Raw genomic sequence first — 25,369 nt, forward strand, 5'->3', positions numbered from 1 at the left:
CTTTCTCACCAAAAAAAAAAATACATATGACAAAGGTGAAGCACAGCATGTATAGTATGTATAAAAAGAGCAACAAAAATTAATGTATACACTTCTCCTCATATATGCATGTAACATCTCTGGAATAGATACATGTGATAACTTTGCTCTCTCTAGCAGGGATCTCACAATATTTCCAGGTTTCAGTTACCTCACCTCACGATGAAAAGAAGAGAATCCCTATACCTCTAGACTAAAATTCTATGACTCCAGAGCTCTTAAACAGAGAGTGTCAGTTAGTGAAGACTGAATTTCCATACTTTCTAGACTCAAAGGTCTCTCAGATGATGACATTATCTAAGTGGAATAAAAAAAGTGAAGTGTTGCTTTTATCATACAAATAGACGGCATCTCTTGAACTTGATAAATGATACCACTTCTGGCAGGTAAACTTTCACTATAACAGTATCCATGTTCCTCCCCTCATTCTATCCCCAAACCCTCTCTGTTCTCTAAGAATTCTCCCAGGATTATCCTCTAATTAGTCCTTTATTCTGCATCCTCTTACATGAATGTACAATATCTAATTGGCACTAGCATGTATTTTGTTTAGAAATAATTTTTAATATACATACTATATGACCTTCAACTAAATTTATAAGCACCCTGAGGGCAGAGATTTTGTGTCTTCTATTTATCTTATGTCCTTACCCCTTATCTAACAAGTGGTCTATATAAATTGATGCTAACAAGTGTTGACGGCCTAAATTAATTTCCTCCTGTCATATCTCCAACAGGAAAGATTTTCTAATTTTCAGTTTGCTACCTACATATATATAGAAATGCTCTTTCAACCATGATAGAAAAGCTACTTAAAAGTTCCATAGTTTAGAAAAAATTAAGATCTCGTAGAAAATAAAGGGTTTGGTCAGGGTGATGTCAGCATCATGGTGGAGTGAGCTATTCCCTTTGCCTCTCCCCTCTAAGTTACAACAAAACAGACATTCATTAACCAACAGAAGATTCCCTACACAGCACAACAGGACGCCTGAGAGATCCACACAGCCATACATCTGAAAGTGAGTGGACTGGATCCCCAGAAAGCAGTGGAATCAGGTGAGCACACCCCTCCCTCTTCCCAGCAGCAGTAAGCAAGGTCACAGAGCCTCACACAGCAGCCCGGCAACACTGTAAGAGGAGGTGGGAACAGCTGAGTCTGGGGGCATGAACACTTTTGGAGTGGTAGTCACACCTGCAGGAGCACCCACTGTGCCATGGTGGCCCTGCCCATGGGAATGCTCCCCCCAGCAGCAGCAGCTCAGCCCTTGTGAAGGTGCCCCACCCACCAAACACAGCAGTTCAGCTAAACCACCCATGAGCGCAGTGCAGGTCCATGCTTGTGCAACCCACCCACTGAGCACAGAGGCCCTACCAACACTAGAGTGACCCACCAAGAGCCCACCCAAGCACAGAGCAGCCTTACCCACACAACTTCCAGCAGATGGGGCAGCATCAGAAACAAAGCTCCTGTTCCACCCCAGCAGTGACAGGTGGAATCTGCGACCTGATGCTACCACAAATGCAGAGGCAAAGGATCAATTCATCAAACACCATGATGGGGGCCAACCCCATAGCCAAGTGGTTAAGTTTGCGCACTTTGCTTCAGCAGCCCAGGGTTTCACTGGTTTGGTTCCTGGGTGCGGATCTACCACCATTCATCAAGCCAGGCTGACGCAGCATCCCACATAGTAGAACTAGAAGGACCTACAACTAGAATATACAACTATGTACTAGGGGGCTTTGGGGAGAAGAAGAAGGAAAAAAAACCAAAACACCATGAAGAACTACAGTAACACTTCAGGGCAGAAGGAAAATGACAAGTCTCTAGAAACCAATCCTGAAGTCACAGAAATTTACAATCTCAATGACAGAGAATTTAAAATAGTTGTCATAAGGAAACTCAATGAGTTACAAGAAAACTCAGGCAATTCAATGATCTCAGGAATAAAATTAACGAGCAGAAGAAATACTTCACCAAAGTGACTGAAGCCCTTAAAAAAAACTATACAGAAACTCTGGATATGAAGAACACAATTAGTGAGATAAAAAATAAACTAGAAGCCATAAAAAATACAGCTGACATTATGGAGGACAGAATTAGGGAATGACAGGATAGAAATGCTTCAGGTAGAGGAGAAAGAAATAAGATTTTTAAAAAGTGAAAAAATTCTTCAAGAAATATCTGACTCAATTAGGAGAAGCAACATAAGGACTGTAGGTACTCCAGAGGGAGAAGTGGGGGAGAAAGGAGTAGACAGCTTGTTCAAAATAATAACAAGTGAGAGCTTTCCAAAACTGGGGAAGGAACTGGACTTACAAATACATGAAACCAATAGAACTCCTAATTACATCGATGCAAAAAAGACCTTCTCCAAGGCATATAATATTAAAACTGGCAAAAGTCAATAATGAAGAAAAAATATTAAGGGCAAGACAGAAAATAACCTACAAAGGAACTGCTATCAGGCTTTCAGCAGATTTCTCAGCAAAAATATTACAGGCTAGGAGAGAATGGAATGATATATTTAAATACTGAAAGACAAAAACTTTCAGCCAAGAATATTCTATCCAGTGGAACTATCCTTCAGGTATCATGGAGAAATAAAAGTTTTCCCAGATAAACTAAAGCTGAGGGAGTTCCTTGACACTAGATCCCCCTTACAAGAAATGATGAAGTAAGCCCTCTTACCTGAAACAAAAAGGCAAAGGTTTACAAAGCTCTGAGCAAGGAGATACATACGTAGACAAAAATCAGAAAATTGCAGCTCTCTATCTAACAGGTTAGCAAACAATTATAACATAAATGATGAAAGGAAAAAAGCATCAAAAATAACCATAAACAGTTCAATTTCACAACACAAAAACTAATAATTTGTGACAACATTAACTCAGAAATGGAAGAGGAAAGGGATGGAACCTGCTTAGGCTACAGAACATAGGAGGCTATCAGAAAATGGACTATTTCACCCATGACATTTTTTATACAAACCTCATGTTAACCACTAAACAAAAAATCAGAACACAGACACAAATCATAAATAAAGAGAAAACCATCACAGAAAATCACCAAACTGAAACGGCAGTCAGAAATATGAGGGAAGAGAAACAAGGGGAACACAGAACAACCGGAAAACAAGAGATAAAATGGCAGTATTAAGCCCCCGTAAATCAGTAATCACTCTAAATGTAAACGGATTGAATTCTCCAATCAAATTACACAGAGTGGCTGGGTGGATTAAAAAACAAGATCCAACAATATGCTGCCTCCAGGAAACACGTCTAAGCTCTAAATACAGACAAAAGCTCAGAGTGAAGGGATGATACTCCAGGGCAAATGACAAGCAAAAGAAAGCAGGTGTTGTCATGCTTATACTTATCAGACAAAGCAGACTTTGACATAAAAAAAGACAATGAGAGGGGCCAGCCCGGTGGTGCAGCAGTTAAGTTCACATGTTCTGCTTCAGCAGCCCAGGGTTTGCCAGTTCAGGTTCTTAGTGTGGACGTACGCACTGCTTGTCGAGCCATGCTATGGCAGGCATCCCACATATAAAGTAGAGGAAGATGGGCACAGATGTTAGTTCAGGGCTAATCTTCCTCAAAAAAAAAAAAAAAAGAGACAAAGAGGAGCAGTATATAATGATAAAAGGGACATTCCACCAAGAGAACATAACACTTACAAATATATATGCACCTAACACAGGAGCACCAGAGAATATAAAGCAACTATTAATAGAGCTAAAGGGAGAAATTGACAGCAATACAACAATAGTAGGAGACCTCAACATCCCACTTACACCAATGCATAGATCATCCAGACAGAAAGTCAACAAGGAAACAGTGGCCTTAAATGAAACAGTAGACCAGATGGACTTAACAGATATATATAAAACAGTCTATCCAAAAACAGAAGAATGCATATTCTGCTCAAGTGCACAAGGAACATTCTCAAAGATGGACCATACGTTGGGAAACAAGGCAAGCCTCAATAAATTTAAGAAGATTCAAATCATATCAAGCATCTTTTCTGACCACAAGTTATGAAACTAGAAATCAACTAAAAGAAAAAAGCTGGGAAAGTCACAAATATGTGGAGACTACACAACATGAAACTAACTGAACAACTATTGGGTCAATGAAGAAATCAAAGAACACCTGGAGACAAATGAAAATACAACATACCAACTCTTATGAGATGCAGCAGAAGTGGTGCTAAGAAGGAAATTTATCGCGATATAGGCCCACCTTAACAAACAAGGAAAATTTCAAATAAGTAATCTTAAACTATATCTAACAGAACTAGAAAAAGAAGAGCAAATGAAGCCCAAAGTCAGCAGGAGGAGGAAACTAATAAAAATTAGAGCAGAAATAAATGAAATAGGGACTAAAAAAAACAATAGAAAAAATCAAGGAAATTAAAAGTTGGTTCTTTGAGAAGATAAACAAAATTGACAAACCCTTACTGAGACCTACTAAGTAAAAAGAGAGAAGGCCCAAATAAAATTAGAAATGAAAGAGGAGAAATTACAATGAATACCACAGAAATACACAGGATTATAAGAGAATACTATGAAAAACTATATGCCAACAAATTGGATAACCTAGAAGAATTGGATAAATTTTTAGACTCATACAACGTCCCAAAACTGAATCAAGAAGAAACAGAGAATCTGAATAGACCAATCACAAGTAATCAAACAATAATCGAAACTCTCCCAAAAAATAAAAGTTCAGGACCAGATGGCTTCTCTGGGGAATTCTTGAAAGTAAATTTACCACCGTACTTAAAGGCATGTTTTTCCAGGTCTGATCTTCCATCTAAATGTCCTGAGAGGGTGGATGGTAAAAGATCTATCTCTATGTTATCCAACAGGCTTGACCACCTGGTTTCAGGGAAGGAGAGGCAATAACTGCCAGAGTGTTCTTTTCAGAGGCTGCAGCACCAGCTACTATTATGTGACCCTTGTCCTCAAAACTCCAATATGTCACAACATAGTAATTAAGTCCAGAGTATTAAAATCTAGCTAATTAGATACAACAAACACCCTTCCTTGGTTTAACAATCTCACAGGAACTCAAGATGCATGAAATTGTGTAAATCACACAAAACAGGATCAAAACTCTCAGAGAGGAAATTTTTTATTTCAGTGCTCATCTCTAACATGCCAAAATACAGTAGTTGGATGCCAAGCCTCTGAGTTAATCATCTCCAGGGAAAAGAAAACCTATTGTAGAGGAAACCCACTCCATTTTTTAACTTCTCTAGTTGATAGATCTTAAAACATCGATTGTTCAAACTGCACCATTTCATGTAAGAAAAACAGACTACAGGAAGGTAAATGATAGCCCAAGGTCATATATGTCTGTGGAACCATCTTACTTGTCAATTACTGAACCTCATATAAAAACTGAAAAAGTTATGATAGTCTGCAATGTGACAACCTAAAAAAAAGAACAATTGTTCATTAAACTCAGTATTTACATTGTACACTGAAAATTCTGTTATTGCCTAGGAATTCTACTAACTTTCAAAGAAAAATTTTAATGAGTTCAAATTGATACTTCTAGAAGTTAAAAACAAACTAGAATGATTTACGTGTTTAGGGACTGTGCAAGGTCCCTACACAGTTTGCGGTGATTCATGTCTAGAAGCAATACTGTACCACAGATAAATATTCACAAACACACATTTTGCAAGAAAACGGATCAGGGGATGGCCCTGTGGCCAAGTGGTTAAGTCTGCACACTCCACATCAGCAGCCCAGGGTTCACCAGTTCGGATCCTGAGCATGTGCCTACACACCACTCATTAAGCCATGCTGTGGCGGCATCCCACATAAAAGAACAAGAATGACTTACAACTAGGATATGCAAGTATGTGCTGGAGCTTTGTGGAGGGAGAAAAAAGAGGAAGATTGACACCAGATGTTAGCTCGGTGCCAATCTTCCTCACCAAAAAGTATACCTTAAAAAAAAAATAGAGAGAGATCAATGTATTGGGAACTCACTGTTAATGTCACTCAACATGGTTATTTGATGAAACAGCTTATATCTTACTCCCCAAACTCATATTTAAAAGTCAATCATAACAGAACTGCAAATGTAAAGGGGAAAAAAGTCAAATTAAGACAATTCAAAGAAGAAATAAAAATAACCAATAATTATATGAAAAGATATTTGATCTCAATATCAATTACAGAAATACAAAACTTAAAAAGATATAGTCTTCACCTGTCAGATTAGGGGAAAAAATGTTAAAATGTAGAATACAAAGTATTGGCAAGCTATTCTCATATGCACTGATGGAGTATAAACTGAGGCATCCCTCTTTTTTTTTTTTGGCCAAGAGTCACCCTGAACTGACATCTGTTGCCAATTTTCCTCTTTTTGCTTGAGGAAGATTAGCCCTGAGCTAACATCTTTGCCAGTCTTCCTCTATTTTGTATGTGGGTCACTGCCACAGCATGGCTGATGAGTGGTATAGATCCCCACTCAGGCCCTGAAGCTGTGAACCCAGGCCACCAAAGCAGAACACACCGAACTCAACCATTAAACCCAGGGAATTGCCCCTGAGGCATTCTTTTAAGAGTAACTTAGCAATATATATCAAAATTTTAAAACACATAATCTTTACCCAGCTATTTCACTTCCTGGACGCCATTTTAAATAAATACCAGCATATGTATACAAAGAGGTACATACAGGGACATTTCCTTGCAGCAAAGTTCATAAATACAAAAAAATTAGAAACAACCTAACTGTCCATCCTTGGCTAAATACAGATTATTATGCAGTTATAAGAAAAAGGAGACAGACATGCTATGAGCAAATATTTTCCAGACATACTCTTAAGTAAAAACCACTAGTTGCTAAACAATTCATAAAATATCCCATTTTAGAGTTAAAAGAAAAAAAATTGTGTGTGTATTACAATCTGAAAATCAACACAGAAAGAAGCCTAAAAGAATTAAAATTGTTAACATCTGTACTTCTGAAGATGGAAGAGAGAGTTGGGAATAAGAAAGGAGACTCTGATACCTTGCTGTGCATACTGCTGTACTGTATGCATCCTTTATAAGAAGAATGTATTTTTGTACAACTTGATTTATAATCTTTAAAAGCAAAAATAAAAACTAAAAACTGTAGATTAAGAATGGGATACAAGAAAAGGGAGCGAAGACGATACCCATGGCCACAGAGAGAGCAAGACCCAGTGACAAATTCCTTCTCTTGGGCTCCCCCTACCTCCCTCTCCTCCCTTTTTAAAAAACTTCATGCAGACCACTATCCATCTGATAGCACATTCTTTCTTCAGACATATCACAATGCACAAGATCAGATTACAGCTTGCTTTACCCTAACAATGTTTTCAACCACCACACAGCCCTGCCCAAACCCCTCAAGTAGACAGGATTTGGCCTTGATAAATATCCATCAGCCACACAAACTACCACTTAAGATGGGTTTCTAATACAAATGACATTCACACACAGAGACAGTCCAACATTGTTTTTAAAGAAAAATACTTTTTTAAATAGCCTAAATAGAGTTTTCTCCATGACAAAATTTGAAAATTGGAAAGAGGCATTCTAATAAATTACGACAAAATTTTTAAAGAACAGAGTTGTCTCTGTGACAAAATTTCAAAACATGGGGATAGCATTTTAAACAAAAATTACAATAAAATCTCGAAAGAATAAATTTTAGCAAAATTACAACATTCATTCAGAAAGCCATGATTAGCTATCTAAACAAAGACTGTTGTACATTGTCAGCACAATGAAATCGACCCCTTCTGAGTAGTGACATCAGATGCCATATTCTCAATCTTCTTACCTTTCCAAAAGCAGATGCTCCAGCACAGATGTGTGTGTAACTGAACTGCTTCTGAGTTGCCAAAATCAATGGTGTCAGTTCCTCTGAGAATTAAACACATTTGATAAACACATTTCATAATATTTTCATATTCATATATTCAAGCGTAATTTAGACATTACATTTTTTCCACTGGAAAACGTTACCTGGAAGGAGGCCTTTGTATGCATCATGTTGAGCCACCAGAACTTTTGCTACACCAGCTACTTTGCAGAGATCTTGTGCGACCTACGATTAAGAGACTTTTTAATTATCCACCTAACAGAAAGACACAAATAGAGCCACCCACTATAAATATCAACAGAGCATAAAACCTTAAAGGCCACTTGCAAAAATCATTCTTATTAGAAAAGGGGCTACTTAGGAATAAAAAAAAAATTCTTTAACAAAGAAAATATAATGCCAATTGATCTTGCTATCAATTGACCTTAAACAAAAATTCCTGCCCCAAAAAAGAAAAGTACTAATCAATAAACTAAAATCAACACAGCTCTTTATTCAAATTTAACTATAAACTGAGCTCTTTACCTTTTGTTCAATGCAAGTGTAAGCCATCATTTTAGAAATGGTGAAAATAAGGCAATGATTAGGTTCTCTCTCTCTCTCTCTCTCTCTCTCTCTCACACACACACACACACACACACACACACACACACAAACTAATAACACAGCCAATACATTCCAGACTTAGGGTTTCCTGGAGGTAAAGAATAAGACCTAACCACACTGGTATACAGGCCACTGCACTTTATTTGGCAATAATTTCTGCCAATATCAAAACGAGTGAATCTGGGCCACAGAGAAAATCTTATATAATAGTCCATTGTCAGTCACTGAGTTCCTGTCCATCTACATATATTTATTTATGATGAAGCAAAATATTTTAACTCCTCATTTTTCCTGTTTGGCATCAGGATGGTGTTCTGGGAAAGCTTTCTGACCACTGAGATTTCCTTTATACAAAAGGCAATTAGAATTCCCCCTTTAAAGTCTCTTTAACTACAGCATGACTGGTTTCTGCTTTAGCAGAGACATGAAAATCATATTATGGTCTTCTGTCTTCTTGTTTACCTTCACGCTGATTCACTGATGAGTAGTCATAAAAGGCTGTGCCTTCTGCCCCCCTCAATGGACTGTAAGGTTGCAACAATATTCACTGAAGAAAGGATGCAGCACAAAAAAACCTGTGTTGAATCAAGTATTCACTGGCAGACTATCTTGTACTATAAAAACTATCTTTTTTTACCAGCAAAAACTTTAGGCACTACACAGAAGAATCACTTGCTGTTTACAATAAACAGCTAAAGAAAACAGAATAAAACTGAAATCTGCCTAGGCTATTAACAGAATCTCTTTATACAGGTACTGATTATTTTTCTTTAAGATTAGAATATGACATGATAATGAGATTATAATTGAAGAGAAGATGACTTGTTTTGATTTTTCTCAAAATAGTGTAAATAAAATAGCACTTCAAATATTTTTAAAGTAATATTAAAATAGTTATTTAAACTCACAGCAAAATAAGTGCTCAAACCCAGAACTTACATATCTGAAAGCAGGGCAATCAAAAAAGATAGCTTAGCCATGTCATCATCCATTGTGGTTAATATCAACTACATAAGATTCAGTAGTTGTTAGCAGGATTTAGGTAAAGAAATTCACACAACTGAACCCCAAACCTGTTAGAATACCTTCTCTTAAGATACCAATTTCATGTAAGATATCAGAGAGAAGTGACACTAGCATTCTGAACCTGCATATTTTATCACATGCTCTGCATCAATGACATTTAATAAAAAATACGTAAACTCCTCTACAAAGAAACATGTTCTCTCCACACTTCCTCCTCTGAGGTCCAAGCCCCCAACTACACACACTCAGCAGCTACCGTGTGGTCTGAGAGGGAACTGGTGGCTGAAGCTGGGTAAGCTTAATTGGAGTACAATTTCAACTACACTGCAGCCCAGTGGTACAATACTCTGCAAACCATATTATAGCACCTTTCCAGGGGGTTAGTTTACAAGGCTATCATTGTCTTAACAACAACAACAAAAAAAACAAAGAACATCTTTTAGTTCCAGCTATAGTTTGGAAAGTATAATACCTACATTTGAATTCTCATACCAATTAAAAATTAACACCCATGACACTTTGTCCAGATTTACCACTTTCAGGAATTACAAGCGATTAGCAAGTATATTCATCAATACAAAAAAAGGATTGGCCCTCAAAGGGGACTCAAACATTATCATTCTACTTGGTACCTGATGGCACATAATGGTGCCAGTGAAACTAAATCAAGTACGCTCATTTCAAAAGACAAAATGCTTAGTGAGCAAACCTTTTAGCTCCTTTTTCACACTTAGTAATGGTTGTGATATTGGCCATTTAATGAGGATTAGAGCCCAGTCTGGGCTAAAGTCCTCAGTATAATTCTCTGTCGCATCGTTCCCGGTCTCTTGATAGAGATTGTATTTGCTATGGTTGACCTTAAAAATTTCTCACCTTGTCACATTTGGTTCCAGCTACTAAGCAGGACACCTCACCTCCAAGATGTTTGGCTGCAGTGATGGTATTTAATGTAATAGGTGCTAGGGTATTATTTGCATGTTCAGCTATTACCAGGGTACTCTGAAATCGTAGCAATGAGGCCTAAAAAGAGGGAAAAAAAAGGGAAAAGAATGTTGTCACACAAGTAGGGTTTTTTTTACTCTAATTGTTAAGCACATGTACTTTAAAGAAAACTATACATAATACTCAGTTCTATAAATGTATTTATAAAGTATTTGTTCACTAGCAAAAATTGAGTTATTTGTATCTATCACTCTATTACTAATATTTTTCCCTAACATGAAACATGCAAATTAGTTTTACTGTTAGAAAAAATTTTTAATTATTTCAAAAAAAACCTTCCCACTAATCTATGTTCAATTAGAAACTGCCAAATATATCTACATTTAAAATCCTTAGAACATATTAACCATCAAACTAAGAATCAAACTATTACCAATTACATTCACCTGCAGCAATACTGCTAAAGAGTACAGTATATCCAGAAATAATGGATCTGAAATCAGTTACTAGAGTTGATTTTATTGCTTCAGGCAAAATGCATTCAATACCAAAATAAAAGATAATGTAAATCTGTCTTTGAAAATACAACACTACATAGCAATTTTGCTGAAGTTTCAACTGTTCAAATATGCTTCCAAATTCAAAAAAGAAGCTTGTAGACAGTATCTTGGAACCAACCAATATCCACTCATATCTACTGTGGATTATCAAGAGATCACCAATAGTTTATGCTCACCTGGAATAATTCCAAACACCAGGAACACATAGATGGACAAAAATGGACCCTGTGCTCAAAGATTTGAAGGGAAATAAGACTTGCTCACACACAATTATAAGTCAGAACAGTTTTTCAGTTAATGAAGAGATCCAAAATGTTGGAGGCTGCAAAGCATGAAGTAGAGAATCATGAGGAAGAAAGGAACGAAGTTCAGGTGCTCCTGTCATGCGAAAAGAGGAGGACGGGCACCACAGGCATGAGGAAAGAAGAAAACTCTGGAACTATCCTTGTGGGAAATGGCAATGAGAAAAAGAGGCACTAACGATTGTGTGGCTTAACTCAGCAATAATCTTCAGACCTGGAGTTGGAGTGAAGAAAGCATAGTATAAAATTTACCCAGAGCTGGAAATTTACAAGGAGGGTATGAATGAAGGGAAGCCAGACAGGAAACCATAATGCTGGTTACACAACTAAATTTACAAAATACCTGTTTTCATTTATATATTGTAAATATCAACGGTTACATTTTAATATTTTTCACCTTTTCATTAATATAGTATATAAGCATACCAGTTAACCAGTCTCTGCAGTCATCTGGGTTATCAGTAATTTTTTATTATTATAAACAATGCAGAGAAGACCATCCTCAGAGCTAAATCTTTGCACTGATGCTCAACAGATGACAGTTCCCTTATTTTCCTAGAAAGACTTTTCTGTCTGGAAGCCGGCCAGACTCTACTCTAGCTATTCTGCTTCCACAGAAGACTAAGCCAGATTCTGTGCAACCTTCAAGAAGATAGGAACCCTCCTACCCCTCTACTCTACATACCTACACACCTACCTACCTCCTACACTACCAGTTCATCCCTAACCTTCTCCTCAGCCCTCTAAACGTCCTCTATCCTTGATGAACTCAATCACAGAGCCGGGGACCAGAGACTCTAGCGTAAGCCTTCCTGGAGTAGAAATGCTTCCTGAGCCACACCAACCTGAGGGTGGGAAGAGGAAGAGATGAGCACAGCAGGACATGCCAGAGGAAGGAATCACTGCACTGTGTATCAATAGGTGACATTTTTTGTCTTTTTCCTCCCTTTTTGTTTAGTTGAAGCAAGGAAAGGGGAGAAAATGAGACTTTTGTTGTTGTCAAATCAAGTACCTGTCTGTATATCTTTTTCTTTTTTACAATAAAAAATTACCTTCTTACACAAGCTGGTTTAAATTAACATTAGAAATCTTAATGCGTATCTTAAGATGCTTTTCTAATGAAAAATTCCTAGAAGTGTTAGATCAAGAGGTAGGCACACTTTTAAGGCTTTTTAACACTGACTGACACAAACCATTCTCCATAAAAGTTATAGCAATTCACAACAATTCACAATCCTTGGGATGGAATGAAAGTTTTTAGAAGACAAATACCATACCTGTTCTTTTTTTTTTTTTTGAGGAAGATTAGCCCCGAGCTAACATCTGCTGCCAATCCTCTTTTTGTTGAGGAAGACTGGCCATAAGCTAACATCTGTGCCCATCTTCCTCTACTTTATATGTGGGACGCCTACCACAGCGTGGCTTGACAAGCCATGCATAGGTCCACACCTGGGATCTAAACCGGCGAACCCTGGCCGCCAAAGCAGAATGTGTGAACTTAACCGCTGCGCCACCAGGCCGGCCCCGTACCTGTTCATTTTTTTATCCCCAGAGTCTAACACAAATATATATCTGTAGAATTACATGGTGGGGGCCGGCCTGGTGATGCAGCAGTCAAGTGCCCTTCTCAGCGGCCCAGGGTTCACCAGTTCGGATCCCAGGTGCGGACATGGAACCACTTGGGAAGCCATGCTGTGGCAGGCGTCCCACGTATAAAAAAAAGTGGAGGAAGATGGGCATGGATGTTAGCTCAGGACCAGTCTTCCTCAGCAAAAACAGGAGGATTGGCAGTAGTTAGCTCAGGGCTAATCTTCCTCAAAAAAAAAAAAAGGAAAAAAAAGAATTACATGGTACTTTTTCTTTTTTAACCAGAAGAGCATAATATCTCGTAAAGAACTTTGTAATTAGGACTCAATGGAACAATTTATGATCTAAATCACATTTCACAAGAATTGCCAGTAACAAACTATTTATTACCAATAAATATCAGACATCATATTTCTGATGTTTCACACATCGTTTACCATAAAAATTAGGAGATTTCCATCACCATTTGAAGAATAAATCCAAGATTTGGTGGCAGAAAGCCCATATTTGCTGTAAATTATAGTTCTATCATAAGATAATTTAGGTAGTTCTCCTAAGGAATCATCAAGTTTTCTAGAACTTCCAGAGGGACACTGTATATTCTTTTCAAAAGACAGTTCACTGTTCAAAGTTAGATTTATGAGGGTAAACAAAAGAAAATATGTAAGAACACACTCAGTCCATCTGTCTGATCAATCTTTACTAAGCATAAAAGCATTTTTTAATATTAAGTTTCCTTCTAACTCAACATTCTACCTTCTATTTCTTAGACACTACCTAAAGAGAAGCTCCATCATCTAAACAGTTATGGGGCTTAATTCAGCAATAATAGCTGTGTGTAGCCTAGAGCAGGAGAAATTGGTCTGTGACCTTCAAGATGTTACTCCTCAACCTACAGCCCAGTTTCTTCATCTGTGAATTGAGGGAAACAAACTAGATCAGATGTTTTCAAACTACACTCCACAAAAAGCTAAGGTTTTCAGGGAGGCAGCTAAGGAATGAACCACCACAAAGGATAAAGTAGGAACCAGGCAGGTAGGGCTGCCAGAACGGCCCATAGCTTTGCTTTAACCAAATTAACCAAACTAACATTTACAGAGCACTGTACTAAGCATATATAGAAAAAACACCTTATTTAAAACTCATAAAACTTCTATGATGTAGGTACTATTATTACCCTGACTTTACAGATGAGGACACTGGAGCTTAGAAGCTACATAGCTAGGAAGTAGAGTCATGTTAAAAGTCCAAGTAGTCAGACTTCAGAAATTGGGTTTTTTAATTACCAGCTCACATCAAAGCACCATCATTTTTAGCTGTTGTATATATGGGTCATTCCTATAAGATTTCACTTAGCAAATATTCTCCTGATTTTTTAAAAAACAGCCCTGGTCAAAAAGAAACAAAAAAAGGTGACATCAAAGGCCTCTTCCAGCTCTAAAAATTCTATAACACTAAAATCCTATCTTAAGTAACAGAGAGGCATAGAATATCATTAAAGATTCAAAAAGTACAGGTCCATTACTGAAAAGGTTTTTAAACAAAAGTCATTTTATTATCTTATGACCCACTGCATTGGTATACTTTAGGGCCCTCTTTTTTATGGGGAAAAAAGGAGCCCAATTCTTAAACATTTAAAAATAACTATTGAAATAATAAGGTAACTGCCCAGAAAGAAATCTCAGTCTCTTCAAAACAACGCTACTTAAATTAAAATTAACGCAGACTGCTGCCACCATAACTCTTGGTCATCACCTTTATCTGGACCCTCAAAACTCCCTGGCAATGTTACTACGATATCCTTGTTGGCACTCACTTACTCTCCATAGCAACTATTTCAATTATCTCCTTCTGATGTTTCTCAAACTGCGAACACAATCTGCTCCCTGCTCTCAGAAGAGAGCCTTACTTCCTACTTCAAAATGAAAACTGAAGCCATCAGAATGAACCTCCTTCCCCTTCCTGATATCCAACACAGAAATTTCTGCCCCTGCCTATCACAGTGGAAGCTGCTGCAGGTCCTTCCTCCTGGATCTGATCCCTTCATCCTCTCTTTTTCTTTTTCTGAGGAAGATTAGCCCTGCGCTAACATCTGCTGCCAATCCTCCTCTTTTTGCTGAGGAAGACTGGCCCTGAGCTCGCATCCATGCCCATCTTACTCTACGTTATACATGGGACGACTACCACAGCATGGCGTGCCAAGCGGTGCCATGTCCTCACCCGGGATCCAAACCAGCGAACCCCGGGCTGCCGAAGCGGAATGTGCCCAGTTAACTGCTGTGTCACCAAGCTGGCGCCCCTCCTTCATCCTTTCAAATCTAGTCAGACTTCTTTCTGTAATCTCCTCTAAGTAATGTCTCCAACCCCTCCCTTTTCCCAGGCTTCCTCCCATCAACATTTTCACAAGTATGAGGCTCTCCCAACTTTAAAGGACCCCAAAATTAAAAACCCACTACTCCACCTTCCACTCCAGCTTTCTAATTCCTCATCTCCCACTCATGCCTCAACTACTTGCATTCTGGCTTCTGCTCTCACCAAAATTACCAAGAGATACTTTTCAGGCTTTACCTTGCCTTTATTATAGCACTTATCCACACTTGACTATATTCACCTGATTAACTTGTCTTCCCCACTTGATTTTGATTACAGGGGCCATATCTGATTTTCTTACCACTATAACCCTAGCCTCTACTTCAGTGTCTAGCACAGAGTATACATCCAGTAAATAAACTGAGCATTCTCTTTAAAAACCTCTTCATCAAAAGAATGAGATGACAAGCAACAGACTGGGAGAAAATATTTGCAAAAAACATCTTTCTGATAAAGGACTGTTACCTGAAATATGCAAAGAACTCTTAAAACTCAACAACAAGAAGTGAACAAATTGGGCCCGGCCCGGTGGCACAGCAGTTAAGTGTGCACGTTCTGCTTTGGCAGCACGGGGATCGCTGGTTCAGATCCCGGGTGTGGACATGGCATTGCTTGGCAAGCCATGCTGTGGCAGGCGACCCACATATAAAGTGGAAGAGGATGGGCACGGATGTTAGCTCTGGGCCAGCCTTCCTCAGCAAAAAGAGGAGGATTGGTGGCAAATGTCAGCTCAGGGCTGGTCTTCCTCAAAAAAAAACAAAAACAAAAAGAAATGAACAAATTGATTTAGAAATGGGCTAAAGATCTGAACAGATACCTCACTAAAGAAGATATATAGATGGTAAATAAACACATGTAAAGATGCTAAATATCATATGTCATTAGGGAACTGCAAATTAAAACAAGAATGAGATACCACTACACACCTATTAGAATGGTGAAAATCCAAAACACTGACAACACCAAATGTTGGTGAGGATGTGGAGCAATAGAAACTCTGCTGGAAATTCAAAATGATATAGCCACTTTGGAAGACAGTTTGGCACTTTCTCACAAAATTAAATATCTCTTGCCATACAATCCAGCAGTCGTGCTCCTTAACATTTACCCAAATAAGCTGAAAACTCATTTTATGAGTTTATGTCCACACAAAAACCTGCCCACAGATGTCTACAGCACCTTTATTCATAATTGCCAAAACTTAGTAGCAACCAAAGTGTCCTTCAGCAGATGAATGAATAAACTGTGGTACTTTCAGCAAATGGAAGATAATTCAGTGCTAAAAAAAATTAAAAAAAGAGCTATCAGGCCATGAAAAGGCATGGAGGAAACTTAAATGCATATTACTAAGTGAAAAGATAGTCTGAAAAGGCTACATACTGTATGGTTCCCCCAAATGACATGCTGGAAAGGCAAAGCTATGCAGACAGTAAAAAGATCAGTAGTTGCCGGCCAGGGTTGGGGGGGAGGGCAGGGATGAATAGACAGAACACAGAGGATTTTAGGGCAGTATGATACTACAACAGTGGATACACGTCACTGTACATTTGTCAAAATCCACAGAATGTGTAACACCAAGAGTGAACCCTAATGTAAACTATGAATCTTGGGTGCTAATGATGTGTCAAGGTAGGTTCATCAATTGTAACAAATGTACCACTCTAGTGGAAGCTATTGATAGTGAAGGAGGCTGCGTGGGTAGGAGGCAAGGAGGATATGGGAACACTCTGTACTTTCTGCTCAATTTTGCTGTGAATCTAAAACTGCTCCAGAAAATAAAGTCTACCTTTTTTTTAATCTTGTTGCTTTAAAAACATCCTTTTAGTACTTCTACTTTATACATTGAACTATAAAAAGCTATTTTAAGACTCTAGATCAGCCATTCTCCAATGTTGCTCATCTGAGGCACAGAAAATGATGTAAATGACTATTTTCTTAATTCTCCCAAGAATGAACACAGCTAGGACCATTCTAGACACACAGGTGAGAAGTTAATTCATTACATTCAGTGGATGCTTTAAGATTATAAAAGCTTGTTTCCACCTTACACTTGCCTCTTCCTTTGGTGTGTGTGGGTGTGCAATATGTTTATTGGGAAGTACTCTTGGGAACAACATCCATGAGGCATCAAGGAAACAGGACTGGGCAGTGGAAGACGTTGAACTGCAAAACTGCAATGCAGTCACAACAAAGATCTCAGCTGATCCCACAAGGAGCCCTGGAGCTAGGATGGCCCTTCAGAGTGGTGCAGAATTGAAGCAAGGGGGATGTAAATCTTGCTTTTCACACTGTGTCATTACTCCAGGACTATCTTTTCTTAATTTCCAGGGTCCTTTCAGCTTGATCCACCTTACCTTAGACAGATTCACATGGACTTTTAGTTTTGTTTTTTTTTAATAATCAAATGTGACTGATGCTTTCTCTTGTTTCTAATTCAACTCTAGAAATAATGCCACATTAAAAAAGATATGTATCTAATAACACATACAATATGAACAGAATTAAAACAATGATAAACAGATGATTTAAGACACACAAAACTCAAAAACAAAGTGACATTTTCATCTAAAGAAAATCCTTCACCCTTACTATACTTCATCACCCAATAACAATAGTTGCAGAGCACCTTAGTTTACAAAGTAATTTCACACCTATCTTTTCAGAGTTTTTCTAGGCCCCTAACTAGATTAATCCTCTCCCTCATTACATTTCCCCAAAAAGTCTATACACTTTTCTGTTACAATGATTACACTTAAAATAACATGTTCAATGTCTGTCTTCCCCAGTCTATTCATACCACGTGGGAAGGGATTAGGTGTGTCTTGTTCTCCACTGTGAGCTCAGCACCTACATTTGTGCCTGGCACATAGCTGGCATTCAATGAATGTTTAGCACATAAATGAAAAGCTTCCCTCAAAGGATCAAAAACTAAAAAGCAACTGTTTCTATCTCATTGATAATTATCTAAGCACTTACACGTGTACCCCCCAAGAACAGTACAAAAACTTGTTAAATTACTAAGACAGATACCTCATCATGCTTTTAGGGAACTTATCTAGACTACTGACTAGACTTATGTCCAAATAGTAAAATGTCAAGTTTTCTTTCACCTACCAGCCACATACGCTTATTAAGTTGATTGACCTTTATGAGATGGTGTACTTCTTGAGGGCCGAGTTGAAAGGGGTTATCATCTTCTCTCCAGCCTTTCAGAGCCAAATTTCTTGAAAATAATGCCTGTACACTCCACTTTATTGCCTCACCTCTCTCTTTCTCCCTTACTCACAGCAAAACGGCTTTCACTTCCACTACAACACTGAACCCAATCTCGTCAAAGTCACCAATAACCTTGTTACAGCTAAGTCCAATGAACATGCTTTGGTCCTTCTCTTATTCAACCTTAACAGTTTTGACACTGATTTTGAACTAAGGAGTTCCTGCTGTGACTTTAACTCTATGTCCATGTAGTAAACTACCACAGATGTTAGGGGGGAAAAAAACAACTGGACTCCAACTCCCTACTTTACCCTTACAAACCAGTTTAAAACCTAAAGTAGTAAGAATAATTTTCACCTACTTCTCCCAACCATCTTTGAAAGCTAAGTGGGGTAAGTGTAAGGGAGGGGAAGTGTGAGGGTCTCTAACCCTTTCTTTTGAGGGTCTTTGCTTCTTAACTCCAAAATAAAAAAGCAGGAATAAGCTATAAAATCTTTCCAAGTTCTACTGAAACAGATAAATAACATACAAAGTCACCTATCCCTATTTTAACATACATTTTGCAATAATAAAATGTGTATTACATTTCTGTACTTAAATAACCGACTTTAACCTCTTTAGTAATATGGTAGCTTTTAATCATGTCTGGAAATGTCATATAACATTGATTACAATATTAAAAACAGTCGATCTACTTCACTTTAAAAACAGAGAAGACCCTTAGCAGACACATCGGTAGGCAGCACAATTTTATGGAATTCACCTTATGCAATAAATCTTTTAGAACCACATGGAAATTGGCTGTCTTCTTTCAAAAGAAATTAAAATTTACATGCAAATTACAGAGTTCAGTCTCATTCATCAATGCTAGACTATGGACTCTGAAAAATGTCGTGTTCTTTCATACCAGTTTCACAGCTTCTGAATCATGATGGATATGCCTTCCTGTCTGGCAATGAACACAGTAACAGGAACACTTGAGCAATCTTGAAAAGTATTGCTTTACTCTCCATATAAAATATTTCTTTGGTATCTTATTAGTCAACAAATCAATTTCAAATGCAAATGAATAAAATGCTAATAAATCAGATTAATATCCCCACAAGAATGCTAACCAACTGCAAATGACTACCTATTGTCCTCTTAGCGTGTTCTCTAGCTCTTTATTGTAGATGTAAAATACCACTTCATTAACAGACTGCATTGAGAAGGCCCCAAAGATGAAGGATTTTGCTCAAGGGCATAAATCAATCAAAACTGGAAACGGAACTTAAGATACCAAATGCAAGTCATTTAACTAACATTCTAACAGTTTAAGGTATCTCTTTTTTTTCTCATTAATTGCAGTAAAAGACATATCATAAAATTTACCATCTTAACCATTTTTAAGTGTACAGTTTAGTAGTGTTAGCTATATTCAGTGTTGTGTTAACAGTTTAAGGTAATCTTTTACATCTTTTAATAGATTAATCCATTATTAAAAATATGGTTTTGTGAAAATCTATCTTCCTAAATTTACTCATGATTAGCTACAGAACAATTTTTTAAAATTTCAAGAGTGGAGATTTTAGATAAGCTATTCTGACTTTATGAGATCACAAATATAAGTAAACAGGAGCCAGACTGAAGGGACTCCCACTTTAGAAATATGGGACAACTTGAGCATCAAAAAATTTAAGAGTAGTAATGGATTATAACCCACTAAATAAAATAAGGATCCATGACTCCATAAATAAAAACATAAATAAGCCAGAAGATAATGTTCTTCCTTATAACAGAAACAGAATGCTAATAAAAGCAGAATGGATGATAGAATTAGAAAAATCACTATTTTACATCACACTAACCATTTCTCAGGCAAGAATCATCAACAGATGTTAAGACTAGTGGGTGAAAATTTGATGAGAAACAGGAGAGTTACATAGTCTCAAGGTATCTCCCCACAAATTAGTTAAAAATCACAAAGGGAGGAGTAGTAACTTGATAGTGGAGAAACCAGGTGAACAACACTTCAGCCAAGTAATTAAAGTTACCACCACCAACAATGGGATAAACCAACACTATGAGCCTCCTTATATGATGCGCTGAGAACACAGTATCACTCCTGTGATACTCCTGCCAAAAATACATAACCTGAATCTAATTATGAGGAAAAACAGCAGACAAACCTAAATTGGGGGACAGTCAACAAAATAGAAGGCCTGTACTCTTCAAAAATGTCAATGCCATCAAAGCCAAAGAAAGGCTGAGGAACTTTTTGAACCAAGACTAAATAGACATGAAAACTAAATACAAGGCATGATCCTGGACTATCCTAGGCCACAACAAGAAAAACTGCTATGATATTAATAAGACAATTGGCAATATTTGAATAATGTCTGTAGATTAGATAATAGTATTATATCATTGTTAAACTTGCTGATTTGCCAATTTTATCGCGATTATGAAAGGTAAACCTCCTTGTTCTTAGAAAATACAATGAATTATTTAGGAGTAAACATCATGTCTGCAACATATTCTCAAATGGTTAAAAAAAAAATAATACGTATATAGGAAGAGACATAAAGCAAATGTCCCAAACTGTTAACAGCTGGTGAAATTCAGCAAAGGGTTGTGAGATTTCTTCATATTATTCTTGAAACTTTTCTGTAAGTTTGAAATTTCAAAACTTAAAAAAGTTAAATAGGTATGTGTATTTATGTATCCATTTTAGAAGCGTTCCTGCCATTTTCTTATACACTTGAAATTCAAATCTCTCAAACGTTCTTAATGACTTTAGAGCAGCCACTCTACTTAGCTTGACTTCAAATTTTAAAAATAAATCGAGGTCAAAGTCTTTGGCAAACCACAGTAAAGATTTGGAAATACTGTCTATGTATATTGGCAAACTGTGTTCATAATAATTATTTAAGCTAATCATTCCACTTTTTTCTGTTAGCTCTACAAAATAACTGAGTCCTAAATTCTCCCCACCCCAATTATTTCACTTACGCCATACTTCTAACCTGTCCACAAAACTTCCTTCCAATTACTGCACAGAGAAGTATTTTTCTGCTAGTCTGGCTTTGATACCTAGAATTTTTCCAAATACATGACTTTAACTTGTTTCTGTCTAGATCTTCTGAGGAAAATAATCTCATGGGGAAAGAATAAACACTGACCTGAAAGATGTGAGTGTGAACTTTTTTGGGGGGCAGGATTTTTTAATGGAACAAGGAACACAGAAGAAAACATCCTACAGGCATCTAGAAAGATTGCCACCTATATCTCAGGGCGAAAATCCCAGTGGTGGATGGGAAAACATGCACGCACAAAAAAATTGCAAAAACATTACAAACCACTAGGAAAGTTTCTCACCCAAGTTTAGCAAGCAGTCTTCTCACTTAACCTAACTGTAAATTAGAAAATCTACAAAATCCACAATATAAACTGTTATTGACTTGTAATCGGTCAACCTCCAAATATTGTTGTCCCATAGTATTAAGACAAAAATATATTTTCTACCAGTCTTTCTCACAATAGAAGAGAGAAACGTGGTAAACTTATGATTTATCACTAACGAAAGCATCAAAAACTTACTACTACCAATACATCCCTGGCTATTTAACCAACAATCTGCTGATTTAAAAGCAAGTCAGCATGCAGTACAAAAAGACGGCTGCCTTTCAAAATTGGCTAAAGCTGTCAAACTGGATGACACACTTCATACAATCACCTAACTGAGCACTGCCCCATTAGCCAGAGCAGAGCAAGTTTCCATAACCACACCGCCCTTTACACCCAGCCCATGACTGAGAGCATTCGAGCAGCCACAACGCCCCCAGTGAAAATGTTTAACTCTTCCAGAAAAGTCGGCTTCCACGCTGAATTAAGGTTTAAAACTCGTTCCAAGAGGGTATTCCAGAAGCGACATTTTCCTCCCTCAGGTAAAGATTTCCCTGGGGCGTAGCTGCTCGCTCCCTGCCAAGCGCGAAGAGTAAACCTGGAGGGTTGGAGAGGAGCTGGGGAGACGGCGGAGAGGAGGACAGGCAGTGGAAGCGCAGGGTCCTTACTCTGGGTCACCCTGACCCCCGACCTCTGACCTCGCTCCCCAGCTGGCGGCCTGGAAGGAGTCAAGGGCAGGCCCCAGAACTTTGGCCCGGGCCCGAGGCCAGCCGGAGTCTGCCTTCGCGAGGGCCAGTCAGGTCTGTGGGAGCCGGTGACCTTCGCGAAGACACTCACAGGGACGACAGGTTGAGGCTGGACCATCGCCGAGTTCGGCCCTCCCCGCCTCTACTCACCGCCAGCCGGAGCTGCCCAGGAGCCGCCACTCGGAACATGGTCTCTGCTCCCTCCCGCCTCGCGGCACCTTCGGCTTCACAACACCCCTGAGCCGGACCAAGCTGCGCCGCCTCCGCCAGTCACAGTAACGCTCGCGAGACACGAGAACGAGAGCTGACGCCCCAGGCGAGGAGAGCGAGCTCACGGTTCCTGCCTGGCCATTGGATGGTCGCGCAGCCAATGAGGACAGCGGAAAGTTAAGGGCTGGACTGGGGAGTGGGGCCAAGGTGAGGCTGTTCTCTAGGAGGTCTCCGGGGAAGCGAGGTGCAGGAATGCTGGGGCAAAGCAGGCGAGCTGCTGGTGACAGTGCCCTAGGCCGCCTCCCAGCCCCACAGTGGGCAACGTTGTTAGAGTGAACGTTCCCACTGAGCTGCTAACGTCGCTATTGCCAGCTCTTTGGATGAAGTCCACCCCTCTCACTCCAGTTGTTCTTTTGCTCACTCTTTTATTCACAGACCTCAACGCTACATCTGCAATGTGCTAAACACGTTTTCCAGATCAAGGAAATATAATAAAAGGATGTATAAGATGTTGACTTCACGAGACTGGAGGAAACATACAAGTAAACATATCATTGCTATGATATGGAGGGATTCACTGAATTGGTGATATTTGAGCTGGGTTCCGGTAGAAGGAACCACATGGGCACCAACAGGTAAGGAACATGACAGGAAGGTTCAAGGACAAGGGGTAGGACCCTGTGTGCTGCCTGCAGAAGGAGGCAGAATGGCTGGAGATGCAGCTGCAACAGCTTATTGGGAATCCCCATTCTACCTATCCCCACACAGTCCCACTAACACCCTGTCTTCAATCTCATTGACTAACAAATCTCTCCTGACTTTTGGATCCACATATCCACCTGCCTGCTGGGTATCTCCTCAGGATGTCCCTCAATACCTCAAACCCATATGTGCACAACTGACAGCATTCTCTTCTAGATTTAATTCTCCTCCTCTTTTGCCTTTCTCAGGGAACACTTTCCATCTCCAGGCAGCTGCTCAAGCCAGAAACCTGAGGTCATACTTGACTCCTTTCTCTCCTTTATTGCCTGTCACTAAGTTTTAGCCATTCCGCTCCTGAAACAGCTCCTAAATCCACCTAGGACTCTCTTCTACCCCGCTCTGTGTTTAGATTGCTGCAGTTTTACTGTTCCAGTCTTCTCCACCCTCCAATCCATCTCCCACTGCAACCAAAGGGCTCTTTCAAAAGGGTAAACTGGTGAGGTTACTCTCCTGATGAATACACTTCAATGGCTCCCCATTGCTTTTAGGATGAAATGCAAACCCCTTAACATGATGTTATTTGTTGGATGAATCACCAAGTTAATAAATGACTTGCTAAATAGCCTGGACTTTACCATGAAATTTTTAAGCAGGAGAGTGGTATGTTTGGAAATTATCACAATTCCCAATTTAGCAACAACCTATCTTTCCAACCTTGTCAATGAAGTCCACCAACAAATCCCATTGGCTCTACCTTCAAAAGATATCCAGAATCCAACAACTTCCACCAACACTTCTTTATTCCTCCACCACTACCACCTGCCCACAGGCCCCTATCGTCTCTCTCCTGGTTCACTGCAAGAGCCTCCTAACTGGTCTTTCTGTTTATACACGTGCCTCCTGAAGTCTCTTCTCCAAACAGCAGACTGATCGTGTCCTCTGCTCAAAGCCTTCTTCTACCACTGTCCCCCTCTATTACTGCCCCAGACACAGGCCTTCTGGCTGCTCCTTGAACATGCCAAGCTGCTCCCATCTCAGGGCTTTGCACTCCACTTGTTCCCTCTGCCTGAAATGTTCTTTCTTGGGGATCCACACTCTTTTCCTCACTCTTCTCATAAGCCACATTTTCAGAAAGGCTGACCTTGGCCACCCTACATAAAACACCCTCCCTCCCTCCGCACTCTGTATCATCTTGTTTGATTTTTCTTCTTGGCATTTATCACCATATAAGAAGATACAGCTCTTCCTCACCATAGATAGGGTTACATCCAGATAAATTCATTGTAAGTTGAAAATATCATTGTCAAAAACGCATTTAAGACACCTAACCTACTGAACGTCATAGCTTAGCCTAGCCTACCTGAAATGAGCTCAGAACACTCACATTAGCCTTCAGTTGGGCAAAATCATCTAACACAAAACATATTTTATAAAGTGTTGAATATCTCATGAATATCTCATTAATTTATTGCCTGCTGGACTGAAAGTGTGAAACAACGGTTGTGTGGGTACAGAATGGTTGCAAGTGTATCAGTTGTTCACCCTTGTGATCACATGGCTGATTGGGAGCCGTGGCTGCTGCTCCTGCCCAGCATCACAAGAGAGTATCATACTGCGTATTGCTAGCCTGGGAAATGGTCAAAATTCGAAGTACAGTTTCTACTGAATGCATATTGGTTTCTTACTATCGTAAAGTCGAAAAATTGTAAATCAGGGACCATCTGTGCACGTTTTTGTTCATTTCTTTATTGCTATTCTACCTGCATGAGGATGTAAGTTCCCTGGAGCAAGAACTTTGAGCCAA

The 25,369-nt window shown here is 38.9% G+C and overlaps 1 protein-coding gene across 4 annotated transcripts in view; it reads right to left on the reverse strand.

Moving 5' to 3' along the window:
- The window catches only part of ETFA (electron transfer flavoprotein subunit alpha), a 98,450-nt gene extending 75,451 nt beyond the window's left edge, over nt 1-22,999 (reverse strand). For 2 of the 4 annotated variants that reach the window (XM_070504402.1, XM_070504400.1), the window contains exons 1-4: nt 22,804-22,960; nt 10,420-10,566; nt 8,058-8,139; nt 7,873-7,955 (exon numbers count right to left, since the gene is read on the reverse strand). In XM_070504402.1, coding sequence (XP_070360503.1) covers nt 7,873-7,955; nt 8,058-8,139; nt 10,420-10,566; nt 22,804-22,842 — 351 coding nt within the window. In that variant the 5' untranslated portion in view covers nt 22,843-22,960. Of the gene's footprint in view, nt 1-7,872; nt 7,956-8,057; nt 8,140-10,419; nt 10,567-22,803 lie in introns of all 4 variants that reach the window. The other 2 variants (XM_044764157.2, XM_044764165.2) reach the window with 2 other exon arrangements.
- Between the last annotated feature and the right edge of the window lie 2,370 nt (nt 23,000-25,369).

The sequence above is a fragment of the Equus asinus genome, chromosome 2 (assembly GCF_041296235.1).
Source record: "Equus asinus isolate D_3611 breed Donkey chromosome 2, EquAss-T2T_v2, whole genome shotgun sequence".
In the NCBI taxonomy this organism is placed as follows: domain Eukaryota; kingdom Metazoa; phylum Chordata; class Mammalia; order Perissodactyla; family Equidae; genus Equus; species Equus asinus.